The sequence below is a fragment of the Macaca thibetana genome, chromosome 9, assembly GCF_024542745.1.
Source record: "Macaca thibetana thibetana isolate TM-01 chromosome 9, ASM2454274v1, whole genome shotgun sequence".
Lineage (NCBI taxonomy): Eukaryota > Metazoa > Chordata > Mammalia > Primates > Cercopithecidae > Macaca > Macaca thibetana.
This window is the reverse complement of record NC_065586.1, coordinates 79686981-79711834: the sequence shown is the minus strand read 5'-3', so window position 1 is coordinate 79711834 and position 24854 is coordinate 79686981. Positions and strand designations below refer to the sequence as shown.

General features: G+C 35.9%; 1 protein-coding gene across 3 annotated transcripts in view; it reads right to left on the bottom strand.

Moving 5' to 3' along the window:
* The window catches only part of PCDH15 (protocadherin related 15), a 1784920-nt gene that overhangs the window by 157264 nt on the left and 1602802 nt on the right, over positions 1-24854 (bottom strand). For all 3 annotated transcript variants that reach the window (XM_050805159.1, XM_050805156.1, XM_050805157.1), the window contains one exon: positions 9333-9449. In XM_050805159.1, coding sequence (XP_050661116.1) covers positions 9333-9449 — 117 coding nt within the window. The remainder of the gene's footprint in view (positions 1-9332; positions 9450-24854) is intronic.

Genomic DNA, 24854 nt, shown 5'->3' with positions numbered 1-24854 from the left:
TTTAGCAAATATCCCCTTCCCCCTCCACTTCCTGTTCTACTGATTTTTTGGGCTAGGCCATGTGACTTGCTTTGGTCAATAGACATGAAGAACTGTGACATGGGAGCCGTCTTTACATGTCATCATGTGGTTAGGGAAGTTCTCTTAGGATTCTGTTCTTATCATGTGAAAAGCAGGCCTGGTTAGCCATGCGTCCCTGCAGAAAGAGGTATGTGGAATAGACATGAGCCCAGTCAAAGTCAGCCAATTCCTAGCTGCCTCACAGACCCATAAATAAAAATATTGATCTTTGCCATTGTAGAACAGTGAGATTTTGGTGGTGTTTACTAAGAATTATTTTTGTAGGAAAACCTATAGATGCTACTGTGTGCTTAAAAAAAAAATGTGTAATGGTATTGCTTTCTTTTTCTCACTGTTTTCACTGAGCACTAAGTTCTTACATTTCATTCTTTTTGCTATGTGTTAATCAAATCCTGCCGTGCCAGAAGTTCACAGGGTACTTCACACTAACTAATGATCACAGTTGTATAGGAATCTCTGTGATACGTTAGAAAGTTCCTAATGTGACAGATAATGTTCCTGACAATTGCATTATCTTGAATGCTTTTAACTTACTTGACTCTGTAGTAAAGATGGCTTGGGGTTGGAGAGAGGATGGGGTGGCACGCTCTGCATTATCATGATGAGTGAAACAGCCAGGTGTGAAGCCAAACAAGCTGTAGCATTTAGCTACCATGGTAGTCTAGTCAAAGAGAAACTTTGAAACAGAATACTCAGGTCCAGTCCTTAGATTATAAACACACCCCGAGAAAAGATCAAGCAGGGAAAAAATTGTCGTGGTCATGTTTCAGAGGTACAGCACCTTCCTGACTCCCCAGTACCTTATGCCACCCCCTTCTTCTCTACAACTTATGCTCGGTTCCTGGACCTCTGACCTTTACAGGATTTTCCAGAATGCAGGGGAGAAGCACAAAAAGAAGGAAGCAGATCACAAAATATTAATATGGATGACAGATCTCATAGACTTAAAGCATAAAAAAGGTCAGAGTAAACATAAAAAAAGATAGTTAATATATATTATTTACTATATGATAGGCACCAACTGTTTCACATAAATTACATCATTTCAACCTCAGAGCAACCCTATAAAATATTTCTTTTGTTTTTAGAACACATGAAATATACTCTCTAAACAAATTTTTTAAGTGTATCACACAGTATTGTTAACTATAGTCACAATGTTGGAAAGCAGATCCTTAGAACAATACCAGAAAAACAAACGACAAATAACTCAATTAAGAAATGGGTAAAGGATTTGAACAAACACTTAAAAAAAAATGACATACAAATGGCCAACAGTACATAAAAACGTGCTCAACATCATTAGTCATCAGGGAAATAAAAGTCAAAACTACAATCAGATATCACCTCATGCCTTATAGGATTGCTATTATTTGAAAAAATATTTTTAAAAAAGCAGGAATGTGGAGAAATTGCTACACTTGTGCATTGTTGCTGAAAATGTAAAATGGCTCTGTCAATGTGAGAAACAGTATGGGGTTTCCTCAAAAAATTACAAATATAACTACCATATGATCCAGCAGTTCCACTTTTAGGAATTTATTCAAAAGATCTGAAATCAGGATCTCGAAGAGATATCTATCTGTACTTTCATGTGTGCTGAAGCATTATTCAGAATATCCAAGATGTGGAAACAGCCTAAATGTTCATTGATAGATGAATGGATGAAGAAAATGTGGTATATACATACAAGTGAACATTACTCAGCTTTAAAAAGAAGGAAGTACTGCCATTTGTAACAATGTGCAGGAATCTTGAGGACATTATGCTAAGTGAACTAAGCCAGTAATAGGACCAATACCGCATGATTGCGTTTACATGAGATATCTAAAACAGTCAAACTTAGAGAAGCAAAGGTGGTTGTCAGGGGCTAAGGGAAAGAGGACATAAGGAGTGGCTGTTCACGGGGTATAAAGTTTTAATTGTGCTATTTTTGTTCTCATTTTCCAGATGCCAGAACTGAGGGTTACAGTGAATTAGTGACTTGACCAAGGCTACAGGGCTAGTCAGTGGGAGTTTCTGAAGTTGAAACCAGACATTCTTGCTCCTGAGCCCACAATCTTGAAACCATTTAAAATTTTATTGAGCTGGTAAACTATATAAATTTGCATATGAGGGGCCATCATACACCAGACACAATTCATACAAAGAAAGAATATCTAAATATGTACTAGTAAAAAACTTTAATATAAAAATGGAGATTTTTATAAGCAGATAAAGATAAAATATTGAAAAATGAAGAAAAATTAATTTGGCTTCACATTTTATAATTTATTAAATAATAAAAAATAGTGAAACATCATCTATATAGCTTTAAAGGGAAAAAAAATTGACCCAAGACTCTAGTAGTCTTTCAAGTTTTACAAGCGTAAGTAAAAAAAAGTGTCATATAAGAACTTACAAAGTGTATATCTTCAATAAATTGAAGACATAATTAACTAAGAGATGCAGCAAATGAAGAGCTTAAGAGTGGATGGGTCAGAATATAAAAGGAGTGTTGTACGTCATACATAGGTTTAAATATGGAAAATATAAAAAGCTGTTGTAAATATGCCTAGGAAATATAATTAAGGCGCCATAAATTATTTTTAAAGAAAATGTACGTGACTAATTCTTCAAAGAATGAAAATGCACTTACACAGTTAAAAACAAAAAGGTGAGGTATAAATAAATGTTGTATCCCCAAATGACTCAGACATATGAAACTTAAAAGACTAAGAAGGCAGCATCAGGAGACCAGAGGCCATTTACCATGAAGGCCGCCCATGGGTTCCTAATCAACAGAACTATGGTCCTTCATTTAAATTTCATTGTCCTTGCCCTGTCTGCAAAGTTTTTCACCATTCATTTCCTTCTCTCCATTGAAAATTTCTTTTCACCTGTACTGCATCACTAGCAGATTTCCTTTCCATCTTGTCGGTCTTTACTTTCTCTGGCTCTTTCCAGTAATCAGTCCCTGACGTATCCCCAAATTCTGAGAGTCTATTTCCAGGTTTGTCTCTTATCTGATTATGTTTTCATTCTTGGAGAATGGATTTACTCTCAGAGTTTGAACCTCAATTCAGGTAACTCCTGTGTTCACATTTCTTTTTTAAGCTCTTAGTCTGATATTTTCTGCCTGATCCATCCCAGGCCCTTTAAATGCAACCACATCATCCCCACATCAGATCAAACTAGCTGCGGCAACTCAATACCTATCATCTATAGGGTCCTCCTCATGGAGTTGCTGATCTGTGTGAAGGCAACCTTAGCCTCACGCTGCCATCTGCCTCTAGCCTCCTTTCAGAGTTAGGTTTCACGTACTCCTTGGTTTGATAACTGAGCAACAGATAAGGTTTCTGCCAGCCCCACGGTACAGCTCTTTCAGCCTCCATCCTCCACACCTGAAGCCGAGGGGATGGGGGAGGGTGTGGGTGCCAATTTTTATCATTCTATAGATAGTTGCACATAGATTTTTTGAAATAATATCAAATTTAATTTGTCCTAAAATTGACCTCATGTGTCAGACTGTGACACAGTGTCTAGGCTGTGTTAGGTCTGTGTTTGATTGTAGGGCAACCGTCCAAACATAGTCACCATGCAAGAAAATGAACGAATTGCAAAGAGGACAAAGATAAGACCAGGAATTATGAGTGGCTTAACTTACAGGGTGTTAAGGCCAAGAATCCAGGTCATGAGAAGCCATGATACCCTTTCAGAGGGTCTGTTTCCATTTCCTCTGGCAAGACATTCAGAATAAACTCAAGCCTGTAATCCCAGCACTTTGGGAGGCCGAGACGGGCGGATCACGAGGTCAGGAGATCGAGACCATCCTGGCTAACACGGTGAAACCCCGTCTCTACTAAAAAATACAAAAAAAAAAAAACTAGCCGGGCGAGGTGGCGGGCGCCTGTAGTCCCGGCTACTCGGGAGGCTGAGGCAGGAGAATGGCGTGAACCCGGGAGGTGGAGTTTGCAGTGAGCTGAGATCCGGCCACAGCACTCCAGCCTGGGTGACAGAGCGAGACTCTGTCTCAAAAAAAAAAAAAAAAAAAAAAAAAAAGACATTCAGAATAAAGAATATCATTTAAGCCATAAAGGAGGTCTGTGGGCCAGTCCCAGAGAAAGCCTATTATATTTCACTCAATTTTCTTGGAAACCTGTCTTGTTTAAAGTATATTGGGACCCAGATTCTGTGAGGTATATTCTTACTCCCTACCCCCAAAGTATGTAAATTATTGATACTGTTAAAAGAAAAACTTTAGACAAATTTAAGAGTTTGAGAAAAGAAAAAAAAAAAAAGATTTGCAAATCAGCCCTTAGAATCTAGAAAATTCATAGAGACTTTGGCACTGTTGCAAGGTCAAACATCTATGGGGAAATAAATGTGATGTGGAAAAACCAAAACTGAGAGACAGAAACAGCTGCATTGGTTACAGCTCAGCATTTGCCTTATTTAAACAAAGTTTAAACAGTTGGCCCTCTGTGAGTGGTTAAAGTATAGCTACTGGGATTGGCTGGGACTAAGCTGTTGTTACAGGGAAACATGCTACTAAAGTTAGGCTTTTAGTTTGTTTACCTGGTAAGTATGTGAGTATGGAGATTTTTCAGGCTAGATTTAATTTTATTTAGTAATACATTATGGGATCTGAAGGACACTTTTGTAAAGGATGAAACAAACACATTTTACCCACATTTCCATTTATAACAAAAGAAAAATGCCCTTTAGCTCTGGTAAGTATGACAGTTTCTAAATTAAAAGAGCATTATTTACATCTGAATTATTAATTCTAATGTTAATTTCAAGTATTATTAATAATATAATCATTTTTCATTAAGAACTTACAAAGTGTATATCCTCAATAAATTGAAGACATAATTAACTAAGAGATGCAGCAAATGAAGAGGTTAAGAGTGGATGGGTCAGAATATAAAAGGAGTGTTGTATGTCATACATAGGTTTAAATATGGAAAATATAAATAGCTGTTGTAAATATGCCTAGGAAATATAATTAAGGCACCACAAATTATTATGCCTAGGAAATATAATTCCCTTCCCTTTTATAATTCCCTTCCCTTTTATACCCGTTTACACTTTCAAATCTAATTCTATTCCATTGCCGTTTTAAAGATCAAGCCCCAACTGTTTCACGATGTGCCTTCTTTCTAATTAAGTATTTGAGACCAATGGGAGTCAGGCTGGGACTATATCATGTCAATTTTCACAAGCTGACATTCACAGTAAAAGTAGTTCTTGATTATTTCCCTAACAGCTTTGATGTTAAGGGGAAAAAAAAGCAACAACAACACTGAGCTGTGTATATTCCCTCCTCATGCTCCTGGGTGAGAAATCATAGTTAGTAGCTGCTGATCTTAAAAATCAGAGTTTCTACTACATTGCTAGCAATAACCTAAATCAATACACAATAACACAAGCCAGTATGTGGTGAGTCATGAAAAATAGATCAGTAGTGATATCAATTGAAAATGATACAGAAAAACTATATTATCTGGAAAGAAAAATACATTTTTATAACACTCTTGGTCCTGAATAGTTTTAAATATGGCACACGAAACCAAGCAAGCAGCAAATTACAGATAAAGATGACTTACTTTCTACTGTTAACACTCTCCACAAATAGATTGTAACAGAATGACTATTTGGAGGGTTAAGCATTGGGAGATGTCCATAATTACATAGCATGTTGGGTAACATCATGACATTTTAATAAAACACATATACATTATAGAAAAGAAGAACTGGCCATTTTTTTTTTTTATTCTCTACAAATTAACAAAAGTACCCTTGACAGATGGGTGTTAAAACCCCTTTGCAAATAATTCCTCAGGTAGCTCATCTAAACTCTGAAAGGCTGCAATAGCTCTCAAAATCTCAACAGAGGGAAATAAAATACTTCACAGTTGTAATGATTTTATCTTTATATGTATACTTTCTGAAAAAGTATAGTGAGAATACTAAGTATTTGGGAACTCATTTTAAACTCCATAACTATTAAAAATTGTAAGAAGTTTTATGTAGCATATTTATTTCACAAATCAGTATCAAAGTCTGAAAAAAGAAGTCTTAAATGTCTACATAATTCTCACAATGCATATATATATAAGTTGGGCAAAATTGCTCATATTAAACATGTTCCAATTACTACCCTACTTTAAATAAGAACCTTATAAATTCCTAAAATATATCAAATGTAAGGAATGGTATCAGTTTCAAAAAGAACAAAACTATGCAAATAAATATTACACCTGCAGTTTTTTTTTTGTCAAATTTGGGAATGAGACATCTGTGGTGAAAAGAAATAATAGGTTAGTCATTTTTAATTTCCAAAATGATCAGTCATTCACTATCCATGTCCCATGTGAACTACATAATGTCAATGCTGTCACAAAAGCAAGGTAGAAAAAACAGAACCTCTCAGCTTTAATTCAGTAGGGGGAAAAGTTCCTGGAATATGTTTTTCTTCCCTCTGGAGCACTTCAGTTTTGCAAAACATGTATTTTATAATTCTTAATTTATATTCAACAACATCGTTCTCTCTGGCTTTCAGAGTTTTTCCAGTTTCTCTGATAGTTCAAAAAGTTTCAGTGGTGTCATTTTATAGTTTAAAATGAGTGGTTCTCACTTCATTCAAAAGAAAGAGGATGCCTTGAAAACAATGTGGCCAACCTCTATAAATGAAAATTATTATTGCTTAATAATAGTAATACCTAATATATGCGGCTCAGAAGCCTGGTTGAGCATGTATATACATCAATCATTTAATTCTCCTAGCCCTTAAATGGCCAAACTAAGTCTTGGAGATATTAAGAATTTTTTCTAGGGTAGTATAAAACTAAATTTCTGAAAATCTGGCACATTTTGTCAATCCTGAAGAATACAGAATAACCATTTATGTATTCACCTATTACTCAACAAATGTTTCCTGGCAGACTAGTAAGTAGCAGGCTTAGAGTTAGACATGGAAATACAAACTGAAATAAATTTTGATTCCTGCCCTCAAGGACCTTACATTCTAGTTCAGAAGAGAGACTATCAAATAAACCTACAGTGTTAAGATAGATACTTACAGCCCCAGGTAGTGGCACAAGATCCCTGAAGAACATGAAATTGAAACTATTTTCTTCTAACTAATAAACATTTATAACAGTAACAGAGTAGAAAACACTTGGCAAGCCTATCCGAATAATAATTATTCTGTCTTTATGGTACCAACATAAAATAAGGGTAAAAATCAAGCATAACATTAAAAAAATTATGTAATATAGTAATTTCAAAAATGTTCCTGGAATTGAGCTTTAATTTAGGATTCGTGCAGGTGCAACCAAATTGCAACTATGCTCACTTAAGGGATCCAATTTGCAGCAACGATTCAAAACCTCAATTCTGCTCATAGCTATATCAAAAGATTGTTGGTATTTCAAGGGGGAAAACTGAGTCTAATAAATATATACTCAACTGAAGTAAATAGACTCCGTATGTCAATTGAATGACTGGTATCCACTTTCTATCTAATGAAAGGCCAACATCAATTATTAAACTCTAAAAATTACTGCTGGGAATGCAAAACTGAAAACCTCTTCCAAAGAAACATGAAATTTAAATCTGGCAAATTTATTTAAAAGGGCTTCAAAGTGTAAAAACAGAGCTTTCTCTTTAGATAAATACTATCGATAAGTATTTATCTTCTTTATAGAACAGACAGCAGACCAAGACAACTTTCTGCACCTTGGTGGCTGTGCTCTGCATGCCAAGCCAGGCACCACAGTCATTAGTACCAAAAGGGAAGTAAGGAATTTACTGTCTATATGAAGACTTTGAGGGCTGTCCTATGTAGGTGAAAAATAGCGCTACTTTTAGTCTCTCATCATTAACGCCGTTAAACTCTATATTAAATTCTGTGCTGATGAAAAATTTTAAAAAACGTATGTGAGTATTGTGTTTGCTTATACTTATTTATTACAGAGTGTTATGGTTTCTATTTGCAATTCCGTCTTTTCTATAAAATTTTCAGTTTCTTGAGAGCAAAAACTGGTTACCACAATGACCAGTATATAGTTGGTGCTAAAAACACATATGTTGAATAAAATTGAATACATATTCCTAATTTCAAAGTATATTGTACATGTTACAATGTACTTAAAAAACAGACAAATTGCCAGTTTCACATTCACCATCTCTATTGATGGGTTCAAGTCTATGAAATTTTGACTATCATATATCCCAAAACGCAATAGAGCAGTTTCAAAGACATTTTAACACACTTAAGAAAAGGAGTTTCTGAATTAAAGCCCACCACTTTCATGTTAACATTAGTATATTTTGATTCTTTATAGTCACAATAGAGTTTATAAAGACTTGTCCAAATTGAAGGTGAAAAATGTTATGATGGCCATTCACCTTTAATTAAATACAAGCATTAAAAGAAATACTATTTATATTAGCAATAGAAAACAGAACTTTTAAATTATAAGATTCAGGATTTTATTTTCTTACTCTTCTAAAATAGTTAATTTAACTTTTATTTGCATTTTTCTAAAATTTGTCAGCCACCAACTTACAGTGTGAGCCTACACACTCAAAGAAAAATTTAAGTCATCATTCAGTTCTTAGGATAATAATTAATATTTATAAAACACTCAAGGTATTTATAGAAAGCATTTTTTATATGTATACTATTAATTCTATATGGTATTTTATCACTCCTGCTCTAATAATAATTAAAAACCTTGCCTTGAAATATAATTCGGAATTCTCAAAAGAAGTAAAGTTCTGTATGATAAAAGAATCTGTTACTTATTTTCTATAAGCAATCTTAAGCTTTTTAATTTACCAAAATAAACATATTCAATATAAGTTTTATGTGATGTGTTGATTTGGAGTTTGCTAACAAAATAGTCATACATGCATACAATGGAAAATACATAAATTGAAAACATATCCAGATTAAGTGAAGCTTACAAATGTAGACAATTCTTTTTACCTATATTTATCATTGTTAGATAAAGTAGTAAATACTACATTGTGCATTCTGGAAAAACAAAAAGCGTATTCTTTATTGTCTAGGTTCAGTAATAGTCATTTGAAATACGCTGTGTACCTGTGGAAGAAATAAGCAAAATAACATGAAATGTACGAATAAATAGGGTGAAATTCACAGAGACTACTTTTGCTGTCTTGTGATTGGGTCATTTATGAGTGTTAAGGATTTTTCTCAGTACAGTTCAGAATGTTAATCAATGCCTTCTACTTACAGGAGGGTCTGCATCTTCAGCATAAACTGTTGTGATAGGTGTACCCTTGACTGCATCTGGAGCCACCATCCCTTTGTATATTCGTTTACTAAAGACAGGAGGATAATCATTCATATCCTGTAAAACACAATTAAGAGTTTATTACTTCCGTTGAAACCAGGTTAGGGATACAGTTACTAGATTGACTCCCACTCTTCATATCACACAACTCATTTGCCACTGTCAGCCTTCCATCCTCTCAATTCCATTACTCTCACTTCAGACTGGCACCTCAGAGGAAACTGTCAGAGTTCTCATACAATATTAATGTGTGGATATCAACTGAAGGCCATTGCCCTGGAATACAGCTTTTCACCCTCAAAAACATACCTTTTGGAGACTGAAGTGACCCTTGAATTTTTTCAAACTTCTAATGGTAAGTGGTAACATTTTAACATTTGAAAACAAGAACAAGTTTCTTTAAAAGCTACATTCTGTGAAGCAGGAGTAAAGTATTTTTTTTTAAATGCTCTTTATATGTTTTTGTAGCTATGTAAATTATTTTATATACTTAACATAATACTATGATTAGAACATTTCAGCTACAAACTGAGAAACATCCTTTGTTGCCATTTTACACGATAAAAGGAGATTTTCTCTGCAGTGCACTACAATAATGACACTTAAGAATAGATATATTTATACACAGAAAACAATGTTAATTTACTAAAATTTTTTCAGAGCAATTTATATGTATCTTATTTTATTTTTCCAATTTGGAGCTATATATACATTGTTACTCATGCATTGTCAAGTTCATGAAATAAATAGTTATCAGGTATTTCCCATTTTCATCAGGTATTTAGCACTTCAGTGAGGATACTGTTGTGACTCAAGGAAAAGATATCCTTGTCTTTGTGTCATTTAACTGCCATTAAGCTAGTAAAAATACTGATCCGCAGATAGGCTAGTGACTTTAACTAAATTAATCTACTTATTTGTCAGAGCTAAAATAATAAATCAAGTCCCCTGAAAGCAAAACCATTTTTTTCTGAATCATCTTACCTTTTATAGACAATTGTATATTATATTTTGTCAATAAATAATGCTTATTCATATGGCAGATTTATTTATTTATAATATTTTAATAATCCTTACCCCCCTAGAGTGTTTTGGGAAGTGTGGGTCAAACATATTTGATCTGAAACTTAAATTTGTTAATTATCTGTTCTTCCCCTCCAAGTCACCTTTTTCTCACTTGTTAGTAAAAACAAAATTTAAAAAATTCTACATATTCTTTGATATTTGCTTAGACACAACAATTTTCCTGTACAGTATTAGGTTGGGAATACATAAATTAACAGATCATAAACTTCTCTTTTTGCAAAGAAGTCAGAATAATTATCTCTTACTATCAAACAGTCCTTCCTTTTATATTAACCATAGAGTTGGATTCTGAGTAGTCAATAGGAATAAACCTGCATACTCCAATAGGAGAACTTGAACCGTACACAAAACTGAAAAATAAAAGATATCATTTCTTCTGTTTTGAAATATAGTATTCACAATCTCTTCTATGAAAAAGATTTTTAAAATAAATTATGCACTTTAGAATCTGAACAAGTAAATGAACCTAGAAGCTTTGGTTCTCTATAATGAGGACTGTGAAGGGTATTGATCTTGAGGCTCCGTGCAGGGGGTAAATATGTAAAACATTAGCATTCACACTTTTTTGTGCTCTTTCCAAGAGTGTCAATTAACTTAATGAGTGGATGTGGTAACTAAGGGTGTGGAAATCCTGTAGCACCCCTAAATTGTAACTTCTGAAGGTTAGAAAGGAAGGAGCCCAACACTGCAATTTTTCCATGGGTGAGTTTCCACTGAGCTCGTTATGTTCTTATACATTTTATTCTTTATTACTCTCAGGGGAAATTTAAAACCTTAATGTCACAAGGTACTTTTTGGAAAACTTGATTCTTCAGAAACAAACAAACAAAAAAAATGTATATACTTTTCCAGTTATGTCAACACGGTTGTTCACAGTGTTGAATACAATGAAGTTTCTATTTGCTTGGGAAGTATTAATTGGATTCCCCTTCTAACTTAAATTACAGTGGATTCACAAACTGACACCTAAGGCTGTCAATGACTGAAGACTATGAAAAGATTGTTTCTCCTCCCCCTTTATTTTCTATTGACAGGATGAAGAATAAATTAACGTAGTTATTGTAGTAGTATTTCTTTTAATGACACGTTGTACATACTTTGGGGTTATAATCTTTTATTGTGGCTACAAATGCAGCTAGTTGCATACAGTTTTTCCACAATGCATTATTTCAAGAGGAGAAATGTATTGAAATGCAATGCCAACAAGCATAATCAATAGTTAATTTTATTTATGCTCAGGGACATCTGAAGAAAAATATACATAAATCGGCTTCTGTGCAAATGTTCTCTTCTGCAGTTAAATTAAGGATACGCTCAGCACTCCAAAACCACGCTCTTTTCTGTTGCCCATTATTCCACTAGAGGGTAGCATTAGCAAAAAGAAATATATCCTCCCCTGTAGTTGAAAAATTGTATCATTAAAACCCATAATAGTTTGTTTCTTTTGGTAAAAATTTTTCTTGGTCTTAATGAAAAATAGTTTTAATGCTTCAGAAGAATATTCTGAATGTCATGGTTTACAACTTGAAAAACATTATGGATTTTTTTCTTAAGACAAACTTTAATAAATGGTTATAATCATAAAGCTTGCAATTTGTTTCCATGTATCAAGCAAATAAAATTATAACTGAAGGTACAGACAGCTAACAGGAGAAAACTATGTTTTATTTATTTATTTATTTTCTACATTAGAGTCTGTAATAATCACAGAAACCATTTCTGCTTTAGCAGACTACCAAGAAGATGTAAGGAATCTTTTTAATAAGCATGCTAGGAAGGTAAGAACTTGCTGGTAAATTTGTAAATTTAATGACAAGTTGAAGTTCTACACACACACACAAATAAAAACAAAGAGAAAAAGATGATACAATTTTTGATTTTCTGGAATCACAGGCAAAAACTGACAGAACAGTTTTTATTTAGAAGATAAGCAGAAAGTTCTAACTAGTTACAACTTGCCCATATTTTTAAAAATGATATGTAGGCTGGGCACAGTGACTCACATCTGTAATTCCAACACTTTGGGAGGCTGAGGCGGGCAGATCACCTGAGGTCAGGAGTTCGAGACCAGCCTGGGCAACATGGTGAAACTCTGTCTGTACTAAAAATACAAAAATTAGCCCGGCATGGTGGCAGGCACCTGTAATCCCAGCTACTCGGGAGGCTGAGGAAGGGAGAATTGCTTGAACCCAGGAGGCGGATGTTGCAGTGAGCTGATATCACGCCATTGCACTCCAGCCTGACTGAATGATACTCTGTCTCAAAAAAAAAAAAAAAAGATGTGTATATAGCAAATGCCAGTCCTTACCATACTAACGCTAATGCATGCTCTATGAGGAGACACAAACAGTATAAAACAATGGGCGGAATGACTTCAGTTGTTTCTGTCATATGGTCTAGCATTAGCATTATCCTTGTTTAGCTATATGGCTGCTGTATAATTCCTTGAGGTTTATGGAGCCGATACCTAATTTTACGTGGGTGTACGGTTGATTGTTTGCCTGTTACCAGCTCTGTTTTCCACTACTAGACACTTTCTATTTGCTGTCCAAGTTGCTGTTTCTCATATTTCTCTCATTATTAGCCATCTGCTGTTTTTTTTTTCTCTCAATTTCTGTATTGTCTCCTTGTCTTTACTGACTTATTTCCTTTCTTTTACGCTTCTGCATATAAAGTCATAAAAGGCTACATCTGCAGCTAAAGCAAATATTTGATGTTTTTACTGCCAGGGTAGGCATATTCACCACAAGCTGACTTAAGAGGCCGTGGGCCATAAGTGAATATTGGTGGTAGCCTGGCAATACTCCCCAAGGGTCTTTGATAGTGGCACAGAGTAAGGCTCCTCTGCTTGTGGAGAAGGACTGTTTCTCATAGGTTGAGTGCCTGCTCAGCCACAGCACAAGAGAACACCAGGTAGAATTCTAAGGTTTTGACTTCCAGTTGGCACCTTTGGACCTGTTCAGGTCCTGGGGGATTTTGCCACCCTAAAGGGAAAGACACAAGTCTGGCTGGCTTTGCTACCTGCTGATTATGGAGACCCATGGCCTTGAACAAACTTAAGTGGTAGCCAGAGTGGTTACAGCAGGTCTTGGACAAGACCCAGTGCTGTGCTGGGTTTAGATCTGACCCAGTGCAGTCTCAGGGGTGGGGTCCACAGGGGTGCTTCTCTCACCACATCCCCAGTTCCAGGTGGCTCCAAACAGAGACACTCTGTTTGTTTGGGAAAAAGTAAGGGGAAAGAACAAGAGTCTCTGTCTGGTAATTAAGGGAATTCTTCTAGCTCTTATCCAAGACCATTAAGGTAGTAAGAGTCTGCCAAGAACCACAGTGTTACTGGGCTTGTGGTACTTCCTAAAGCAGATACATCTTTAGCAACATCCAAATCCTTTCAAATACCTGAAAAGCTTTCCAAATAATGAATACAAAGAAGTCCAGACTGTGAAGAATACAATAAACACCCAATGCTTAAATGCCCAGACACAGACAAACATCCACAAGCATCAATATCATCCAGGAAAACATGAACTCACCAAACGAACTAAACAAGCCACCAGAAACAAATCCCGGGGAAACAGACAGAGTGACCTTTCTGACAGAGAATTCAAAGTAGTTGTCTTGAGAAAACTCAAAAAATTCAAGAAAACACAGAGAAGGAATTTAGAATTCTATCAGAGGCATTTAACAAAGGACTGAAATAATTTAAAAAATCAAGAAACTCTGGAGTTGAAAAATGCAACTGACAACCTGAAGAATGCATCAGAGTTTTTTAATAGCAGAATTGAGCAAGCCCAAGAAAGAATTAGTGAGCTTGAAGACAACCCATTTCAAAATACACAGTCAGAGGAGGCAAGAGACAAAATGAACAAAAAACAATGAAACATGCCTACACGATCTAGAAAATAGCCTCAAAAGGGCAAATGTAAGAGTTATTGGCATTAAAGAGGAGACAGAGAAAAAGATAGAGGTAGAAAGTTGATTCAAAGGAATAATAATGAAGAACTTCCCAAACCTAGGGAAGATATCAATATCCAAGTACAAAAGATTATAGAACTACCAGCAGATTTAACCCAAAGAATACTGGCTCAAGTCATTTAATAATCAAACTCCCAAAGGTCAAGGATAAAGGATCCTAAAGGAGTAAGAGAAAAGAAATAAATAACATACAATAGAGTTCTAATACATTTGGCAGCAGACTTTTCAGCAGAAACCTTACAGGCCAGGAGAGAGTGGCATGTCATACTTAAAAAATCCTAAAGAGTATATCTGGTTAAAATATCCTTCAAACAGGAAGGAGAAATAAAGACTTTCCCAGGCAAATAAATACAAGCTGAGGGATTTCATCAACACCAGACCTGTCCTATAAGAAATGCTAAAGAAAGTTATTCAATAAAAAATGAAAGTTCATGAGGAATAAGAAATCATCTGAAGACACAAAACTCAATGGTAATAGTATGTTCACAGGAAACACAGAATATTATAACACTGTAACTGTGGTGTATAAAATATTCTTATCTTAAGTAGAAAGACTAAATTATGAAACAAAAATAACTACAACCACTTATCAAGACATAGACAGTAAAATAAGGTATAAATAGAAACAACAAAAAGTTAAAAAGCAGGGGGATGAAGTACAGAGTTTTTACTAGTTATTTTTCTTGTCGGTTTATGCAAGTGTTGTTATCAGCTTAAAATAAAGGGTTGTACGATAGTATCTGCAAGCTTGATGATAGCCTCAAACCAAAAAAATGTACAACAGATACATAAAAAATAAAAAGTCAAGAAAATCATATCACCAGAGTAAATCACCTTCACTGAAAGGAAGACAGGAAAGAAAGAAAGAAGGAAGACAAACCATAAGACAATCAGAAAGCAAATAACAAAATGGAAGCAATAGGTCCTTAGTCATAAACAATAACATTGAATATAAAAGGATTAAGATCTCTAATCAAAAGACATAGAGTGGATGAATGGATTAAAAAAAAAAAGATGAAATGACCTGTAGCCTATGAGAAACACGCTTCACCTATAAAGACACATATAAATTGAAAATAAACACATGGAAAAATATATTCTATGCTAATGGAAACCAATAAACAGCAGGAATAGCTGCAATTATATGAAACAAAAGATTTAAAGACAAAAACTACACAAAGATACAAAGAAGGTCACTATATAATGATAAACATATCAATTTATCAGGAAGATATAACAATTGTAAATATACATATATACTCAACATTGGAGTGCCCATATATATATAAAGCAAATATTATTAAAGCTAAAGAGCCAGATAGATCCCCAAACAAACATAGCTGGAGACTTTAACATTCCACTTTCAGCACTGGACAGATCTTCCAGAAAGAAAAATCAACAAAGAAACATCAGACCTAATGTCCACTGTAGAACAAATGGATCAAATAGTTATTCATAGAACATTTCATCCAACACCTGCAGAATACACATTCTCCTCAGCACATGGATCATTCTCAAATATAGGCCATACCTTAGGTCACAAAACAAGTCTTAACACATTCAAAAATTTGAAATAATATCAAGTATCTTCTCTGACTGCAACAGAATAAAACTAAAAATCAGTAACAAGATAAATTTTGGAAATTACACTAACACATGGAAATTAAACACATGTTACCGAATAACCAGGGGTCAATGAGGAAATTGATAAGAAAATCGAAAACTTTCTTAAAACAAATGATAATGAAAATACAAAGTACCAAAACCAATAGTGAGGAGTGGAGTTGGTAAGGCTTCTTGGGCCAGTTTGGGGACTTTCACAAAAGACCCCTGTGACTCAAGGTTTTGAGTTCTTAACAAATCGAGTGAAGGATTCAAAATTAATCACTCCAAGGGACGACTGAAAAAATAACCACTCTCAATGGACAAAAAGAAAGAAAGGGAGGGGGTAACACAGGGATATAAGTCCCAGGCACCCGAGCCAGCAACGGCCACAATTCCAGGTCTCCTTCCACCATGTGGAAGGTTTCATTTTGCTTTGTTCAATAAACTGTGCTGCTGTTCACTCTCCTGGTCTGTGGACTCTTTTTGAGCTGTAACACTAACTGCGAAGGTCCTCAGCTTCATTCTTCAAAGTTAGTGAGACCACGAACCCATCAGCAGGAAAAACTCTTGACTCAATTAGATATACTGAAATTTTTACTAAATGGGAAATTTATAGCTATAAGTGCCTACATCAAGAAAGGAGAAAAACTTCAAATAAACAAAACAACCGAATGATGCATCTTTAAAAACTAGAAAAGAAAGAGCAGACTGAAGCCAAAATTAGAAGAAAAGAAATAATAAAGATCAGAGCAGAAATAAATGGATTTGAAATGAAGAAAACAATATAAAAGATCAATGAAACAAAAGGTTTGTTTTTTAAAAAGTTATATAAAATTGACAAACCTTTAGCCAGACTAACTAAAAAGAAGAGAGAAGATCCAAAGAAATAAAATCAGATATGAAAAAGAAAACATTGCAACTAATACTGCAGAGATTCAGAGGATCATTAGTGGCCACTATGAACAAACATATGGCAATAAATTGGAAAAGCAAGAAGAAACAAATAAATTCCTAGACACATACAACCCACCAAGACTGAACCATGAAGAAATCCAAAACATCAAACAAACTAATATCAAGTAACAAGATACAGCAAATAACAAGTATCAAGCTATAATAAAAAGTCACCTAGCAAAGGAAAGGCCAGAACCCAATGGTTTTGCTACTGAATTCTACCAAATATTTAAAGAAGTACTAATACCAATCCCACTCAAACTATTCCAAAAAAAAATAATAATAATAAAAATAGGAGGAGGAAGTACTTTCAAACTCATTCTATAAAGACAATAATACTCTGATACCAAAACTAGACAGAGACATCCAAAAAAGAAAACTATAAGCAATCTCCTTGGTGAATATTGATGCAAAATTCCTCAACAAAATACTAACAAACAAATTCGACATTGTATTAAAAAGATCATTAATCATGACCAAATGAGATTTATCGCAGGGATACTAGGATGGTTCAATATATTCAAATCAATCAATGTGATATATCATCAACAGAATGAAAGAGAAAAACCATATGATCATTTCAATTGATTCTGAAAAAGCACTTAATAAAATTCAATGCCCTTTGATGATAAAAACCCTCAAAAACTGGGTATAGATGGAACATACCTCAACATAATAAAAGCGTGATATGACAAACCCATAGCTACTCTCATACTGAATGAGGAAAAACTGAAAGCCTTTCCTGTAAGATCTGGAACACGACCAGGATGCCCACTATCACCACTGTTATTCAATATAGTACTGGAAGTCTTAGCAAGAAAAATCAGGAAAGAAAACAAAATAATGATCATCTAAATTGGAAAGGAAGAAGTCAAACTATCCTTATTTGCAGACGATACAATCTAATACTTGGAAAACATAAAGACTACACACACACACACACACACACACACAAGTATTAGAACTGATAAACAAATTCAGTAAAGTTGCAAGTTACAAAATCAACATAGAAAAATCAGTAGCATTTCTATATGCCAAAAGTGAACAATCTGCAAAAGAAATCAATAAAGTAATCAAAATAGCTACAATTAAAATAAAATACCTAGGAATTAACCAAGGAAGTGAAAGATCTCTGCAATGGAAACTATAAAACATGGATTCGAGAAAATGAAGAGAACACAAAAGAATGAAAAGATATCTCATGGTCATGGATTGCAAGAATCAATATTGTTAAAATGTCCATACTACTCAAAGCAATCTACAGATTCCATGCAATCCCTGTCAAATACCAATGACATTCTTCAAAGAAATAGAAAAAAAAAAAATTCTAAACTGTATGTGGAAGCACAAAAGACCCAGATAGCCAAAACTATATTAAACAAAAGGAAAACAAAAACAAAAACAAAAACAAAAAACTGGAAGAATCATATTATCTGACGTTAAATAATATTACAGAGCTATAGTAACCAAAATAACATGGTACTGGCATTAAAAAAAAAAATACACTAATATCCATGGAACAGAATTGAGAACCCAGAAATAAATTTATATAACTATAGTGACGTTAACTTTGACAAAAGTGCCAGGAATGTAACCAGGGAAAGGACAGTCTCTTCAATAAATGGTGCTAGAAAAACTGGATATTCATATGCAAAAGAAGAAAAGAGACCCCATCATGCTATATACAAAAATCAAATCAAAATTGATTAGAGACATGAATCTAAGACATCAAACTATGAAACGACTGAAAGAAAACATGGGGAAAGTCTCCAGGAGATAGGACTGGGCTAAGATTTCTTGAGTAATACCCTACAAGCACAGATAACTGAAGAAAAATGAACAAATGGAATCACATCAACTTAAAAAGCTTCTGCACATCAAAGGAAAGAATCAACAAAGTAAAGAGACAACCCACAGGGTGAGAGCAAATATTTGCAAACTACCCATCTGACAAGGAATTAAACAGAATATATAAGGAATTCAAACAACTCTATAGGAAAATATCTAATAATCCGATTTAAAAATGGGCAAAAGTTCTAAAAAAAATTTCTCAAAAGAAGACATACAAGTGATAAACCAGTATGTAAAAGGTGCTCAACATCACTGATTATCAGAGAAATGCAAATCAAACTTACGATGAGACACCATCTTACACCAGTTAGAATGGCTTTTATCTAAAAGTCAGGCAATAACAAATGCTAATGAGAACGTAGAGAAAAGAAACCCTCACACACTGTTGGTGGGAATGCAAATTAGTACAACGACTATGGAGAACAGTATGGAAGTTCCTATAAAACTAAAAATAGAGCTATCATATGATCCAGAAATCCCACTACTAGATACATGGCCAAAAGAAAGGAAATCAGTATATGAAAGAGATAGCTGCACTCCCATGATTATTGCAGCACTATTCACAATAGTCAAGATTTGGAAGCAACCTAAGTGTCCATCAACGGAATAATGGATAAAGAAAATGTGGTACAGGTACACAAGGGAGTACTATTTAACCATAAAGAAGAATGAGATCCTATCATGTGCAACCATATAATCAATGAAGGTTAAAAGTATATGAGAGAGGCACTTTCTGGGGTCTCCTGGCAACCAGTGGGTGATATTTACGGAGCCATGGGAGAGATTCTTTACTACTTAGATATACTATTTTTAATCCTGGGCATGTGCATTTTGTTTTCTTTGGTTTGCATCTTTATAGGAAATATGTTACATCTTAGTCCTAAAACTCTAGAATAGTAGAATTAAAGATATTTTGTCCTGCTTTCACCAAGTTTGGTGACAAATATGATATAAAGAGCACACCAATAGGAATCTGAAAATGCAGAATAGAATAGAGGGAAACGTTTGAAAGCCATACTTCAAAACAATCCCAAGAGAACAAATAGCAAGTTTTAAAAAACAATATTAAATCTGACCAAACACCTACCAGCTGGGTCACAGAAATTATCATTTATTCAAATTCCTACCTCCAGACAAGGGAAGTACAATAAGTATGCTGTAGATGAAATGTCCAGAATTTCTGTTTTGTTTGAGTCTGGGAGAACCTCCTGGTCTCTCAAGCATCAGCTTCTCTGATGAAATCAAAAGTAGGACCCTATCAATACTGTCATGACGGAGCATCAGTAGCACATAACTGCCTCTCAGCTGTCCACGGTTTCACAAATGCTGCCTTGGTACTGTGCATTGAGTTTTCATCTAGTAAAGCTGTCCTTTTTCTTCTATTCTATGGGGTAGGAATATTTCCTTCTGGAGAAGGAAACTCCTCTGAAAGGTGGAAATCTTAGCTTCATTTTCCAAGACCCACTGTATTTAATAATAACCTCAGCCCTTGTTACAAGATGAACTTGATGATACTTCATTTATCATCTTTTCACCCTTCCCTGCCTACTCCCACACCTGCACGCTAAGACAGGCAAACACAACCAAGGGTGAATCTAGTCTCCTTTCTTCATAGAAGCCTGTCTTCCTCTCTCCTACTCCCATACAGCCATTCCATCCAAAATTATAATGAGCAAAGTGACTTGGGTCATCTGTTTATCTCGGACAAGTTCTTTATACTCTTTATAATGCTGCTTAGTATCATATATCCATTTGCATATTCAGATTTTCAGATTCATATTCAATTCTCAGTTTGCTGTAGAACGGACCTTTTCTTTCTGTGTGTTTTCTATATTATGTTACAACACAGACTCTAAGACCAGATTTCTATTATAACTTAGTTTGTAAGGCTAGTTATCACTCTGGATCTTTTAAAATTGTTTAGAATTTTATTTTCATTTTCCAGAGATTTGCTTATATAATCTAATTTACTATCATCACAGATTCAGTTCTTCTAAATATTTAGTATATCTAGAAATATACAACAAAATTATCTACAAGTAAAATACACAACTAAATATCTAGTAATATATGAGGAAAAAACCTTATTGCATTGATGTTCTATAAAATCTTTTCAAGAAAAAGTTATGTTATTGTATAATCATGACAGGTTTTGTTGTTTTGGATTCTTAAAACTTGGCACTAAGAAAGCTGTGTGCAGGTGTCTTGATTAACTTTTTTCAGTTTTTTTTTTTTTTTTTTTTTTTTTTGAGACGGAGTCTGGCTCTGTCGCCCAGGCTGGAGTGCAGTGGCGCGATCTCGGCTCACTGCAAGCTCAACCTCCCGGATTCATGCCATTCTCCTGCCTCAGCCTCCCGAGTAGCTGGGACTACAGGCTCCTGCCACCACACCTGGCTAATTTTTTGTATTTTTAGTAGAGACGGGGTTTCACCGTGTTAGCCAGGATGGTCTCGATCTCCTGACCTCGTGATCCGCCCGCCTCAGCCTCCCAAAGTGCTGGGATTACAGGCGTGAGCCACCGCGCCCTACCTCAACTATTTTATTTATAGTGTGGAAATAATGTTCTTCCAAATAATACTTGAATTTTCCCATTCTTGCTCCAATTTTAAACAGGTTTGATGGACTAGACATTGAACACTTCATTTTTTATTTTTTCCTCTTGTTTACAAAAGAAATTATGTTTCTGCTCATTTTGAAAGAAAGAACTTCAAGATGCTTTCCTGTGGTGACTTTTTGGGTCCAAGTATCTCCTAGCAAATACCATACACTTATGTTATCAACAAAACAGCTTTTCAGTATTGCAAGTAATCAGACCAAATAGAGACAATTTGCAAAGCTGGTAGAGAGTATATTTGTAGAAAAATGAGAATTGTACTCCATTCTTCTCTTTAAAAAAAAAAAAAGATAAAAATATTTTTATGGTCCTTGGCAGTATATACTAGAATTTTAAAGTTCTATTTGTGATAATCACCACCCTGAGTTATCAGAAAAGAGGAAAGCAAGTGTCAGTCTACATTTGGGAGAATTTCCTACCAATTTTATTATGCTTAGATGAACTTGGAAAAAATAAAAAGTGGTATCACATATGTCTAGAGTTAAACATTAAGTTTTGCTTTAAATGTATAATAAACAGGCCATGACTGCATGAGTCAGGACGCCTTGACCAAAGGAATGGTGTTACTTCTCTAAATAAGATAAAGCAACTGTGACAACATGAATTAGACCAACACTCTTCTCTATCTGAGGAATAAATTATCTTCCAGCTGCTGATGTAGAAGCCTTAAGTAATATCTCTATATTGAAATAAAGGGGTGGTGAGGCAGCATGAAGAACTTTTTAAGAGGGATAAGTCCCAGATACAGAATGAGGGTTATTTAGGGCATAACTTGCTTTTTGGGGTGATAATTTTGGACATAATTTGAAATTGAATCCAGAGCTGCCAAGTCAGACTGTATGAGTGTTTATTATAACTGTCTATCATCAACCACACCTTCATCGGAGAAAAGGCCATACCATTTGATGATCTATTTTTCAATCTGGGAAGAATAGGGGGAATGTCATTAATAGCAAGTCTTTTTTTTTTTTTTTTTTTCTCTTCTTTGTCCAAAGTCATCAATAAATGAATTATTTTTCTCTTTTTAATGTTTTAACTGATCAATTCCACCAAGTCATATGAGTAGACAAGAGTATACCAAGGTAAATTTTTCACCTGTCCAGAAGATATTTTGCTATAATTAGTCTATTTAGATCACTCTCACCTTAGTCTTTTCCATCTGCATACATATTATGGAATCTTCATAACCACCAATATTACATTCCCTAAAAATTTTTGTAACAGATTTCTAAATGTTGTAACACAATAGTGTGACAAAATCACATTTCAAAATACAGTAAAATCAAAGCCCTCCCTTCAGGCTCTCTATAATTTTTTCTTGTTGCTTGATCCTTTTTCCAGACCACTAGAGCACTGACAATCATTGTCTCAGGAAAGAGAGGTACGAAAATAAAAATAAGGTTACCCAAGAAAAGATTTTGACAGTTTGGGTTCCTATTTCCAAAGGAAATTTACTGTTGACTAAAGTTTTAATTCCTTGAAATAGACACATTTCCTACCTCCTGAAATAAGTATCTGAGGACAGAGAGACACAAGAATGGAAGAATTAAGTATATAGACATGTGGAACCCTGAGAAATAAAGAACCCAGATCCTGATAAAACTCTCCTAACAGGTTTAGGGCATCCGAGGATGGAAGGAGCTTATGATCTCCATTCCAAGGTACTTTAGAGGTGGCGGCAGTATCCACAGAAGAAATGGCATCAATTTGTGTGCTAGCAGATGATCTTAAGTCAAGTGTAAAAAAAAAAAAAAAAAAAAAAAAAAAAAAGAGACAGTGAAAGCGGTGGAGACCAAGAGAACTAACTAGAAGCAGCTGGTGTGTGTCAATCTCATGGAGAAAAGAAAGGCTGACGAGTGGACACTAGCTCATCTGAAAAATCCAGATGGAGACACAATGGAATTCATCAGGGAAAGAGTATAACACATAGAGAACAGAGGAGAGTAAGACTGGATAACTGCCCGCCCTAGGGGTGGCACAGAGCCAGGGGAGTCCTCCCACTGTGGGGAAACTGTGAGTAAGTGAGTCCCTGGGGACCCACACTTCTGCCATGAACTTTTGTATCCCTGGGCTCAGGAGATCTCCCCTGTGAGCTCCCCACCAGTGTCTCTAGGCTGACATGGAGAACCATGTGGAGTCTTGGCAGAGCCATACTCAGGCACACATGGAGTCCCAGGAGACTTGCATCCCCAGACACTCTGGCACCAGCGCCTGTAGCTCCTGTAGCAGCAGAGGCCAGACTTGCATGCCCCCAGTAAAGGGGCCAAATCTACGAGGCTGAGCAGTGAAACATTGCAGGCCTCATCTCAGCTGCACCTTGCAGGATAAGGCCTGCCGTCCATTACAGCCCCACCTGAGTTCCTGGGTCCGGAACAGCTCTGTACTTCTCTGGGATGGAGCTCCCGGTGGAAGAGGCCGGCTGCCATTTTTGCTGCTCTGCAACCCTCCCTCATTTTGCTCTTAGGCTTGGGAAGGGCAGGGATTAGGGACTAATGCAGACCCCCAACACAGTATAATTTCCTTACAGAGAAGTGGGTAGGCTGTTTTCCATGTGGGTCCACACTCTTGCTACTCCTCACTGGGCAGGGCTTCCCATCCTAGGACCTCGGTAACCACCCCCCACCTGGATTCCTGGGCCAGTAGCAGCTCTGTACTTCCCTGGGACAGAGATCCCAGAGGGCAAGGCAGGTCACCATTTTTCGCTGCTCCACAGTCCTCACTCCTGTTGCCCTCAGGCTCAGGAGGGAATGTAGTGGTTGGAGACTGATGCAAACCCCCAGCACAGCACAGCAGCATTACAGAAAAACAGTTAGACTGCTTTCTAGGCAGGTCTCCACCTCTGCTAGTCTTTACTGCCCAGTGTCTCTGGATTTGGGCCCCTAGCACAACCACCCTGTCAATGCCTAATACTTCAGTCAGTGGTGAGAAAACCCTAGAGACAGTTCGCAACCTCTCTGTGACTGCAGCTGCCCTTGGACTGGGGAGGAACAAAGGGCCTGGTCACTATGCAGGAACTCCAGGACACCACAGCTGCCATATGGACAGAAGCCCAGTCTCTGTTCCCCATGAGCCCCCCACCTCTCACTCTTTACCAGGCAGGGCCCATGCTCAGGACCACGGAACAGCCACCCCATCTCCAGCTGAGCATTCCCACTGCTAGTGGCTTTGTGTTTCCTTAAGGAGGTGCTCCAACAGTCAACTAAGAGCCACTCTGCCACTGCCATGGCAGTAGTTCTGCCCCTCCTGCCTTTGGACTGGAGAAGAAAGAAAGAGCCCAAAGGTTTTACTCACTCTTCCAGGAGGACATGGTCATCATATAGAGAGAAGCTCAGACTCTCCTACCTGTAAATCCTTACCCTCCTCCTCTATACCCAGCTCAG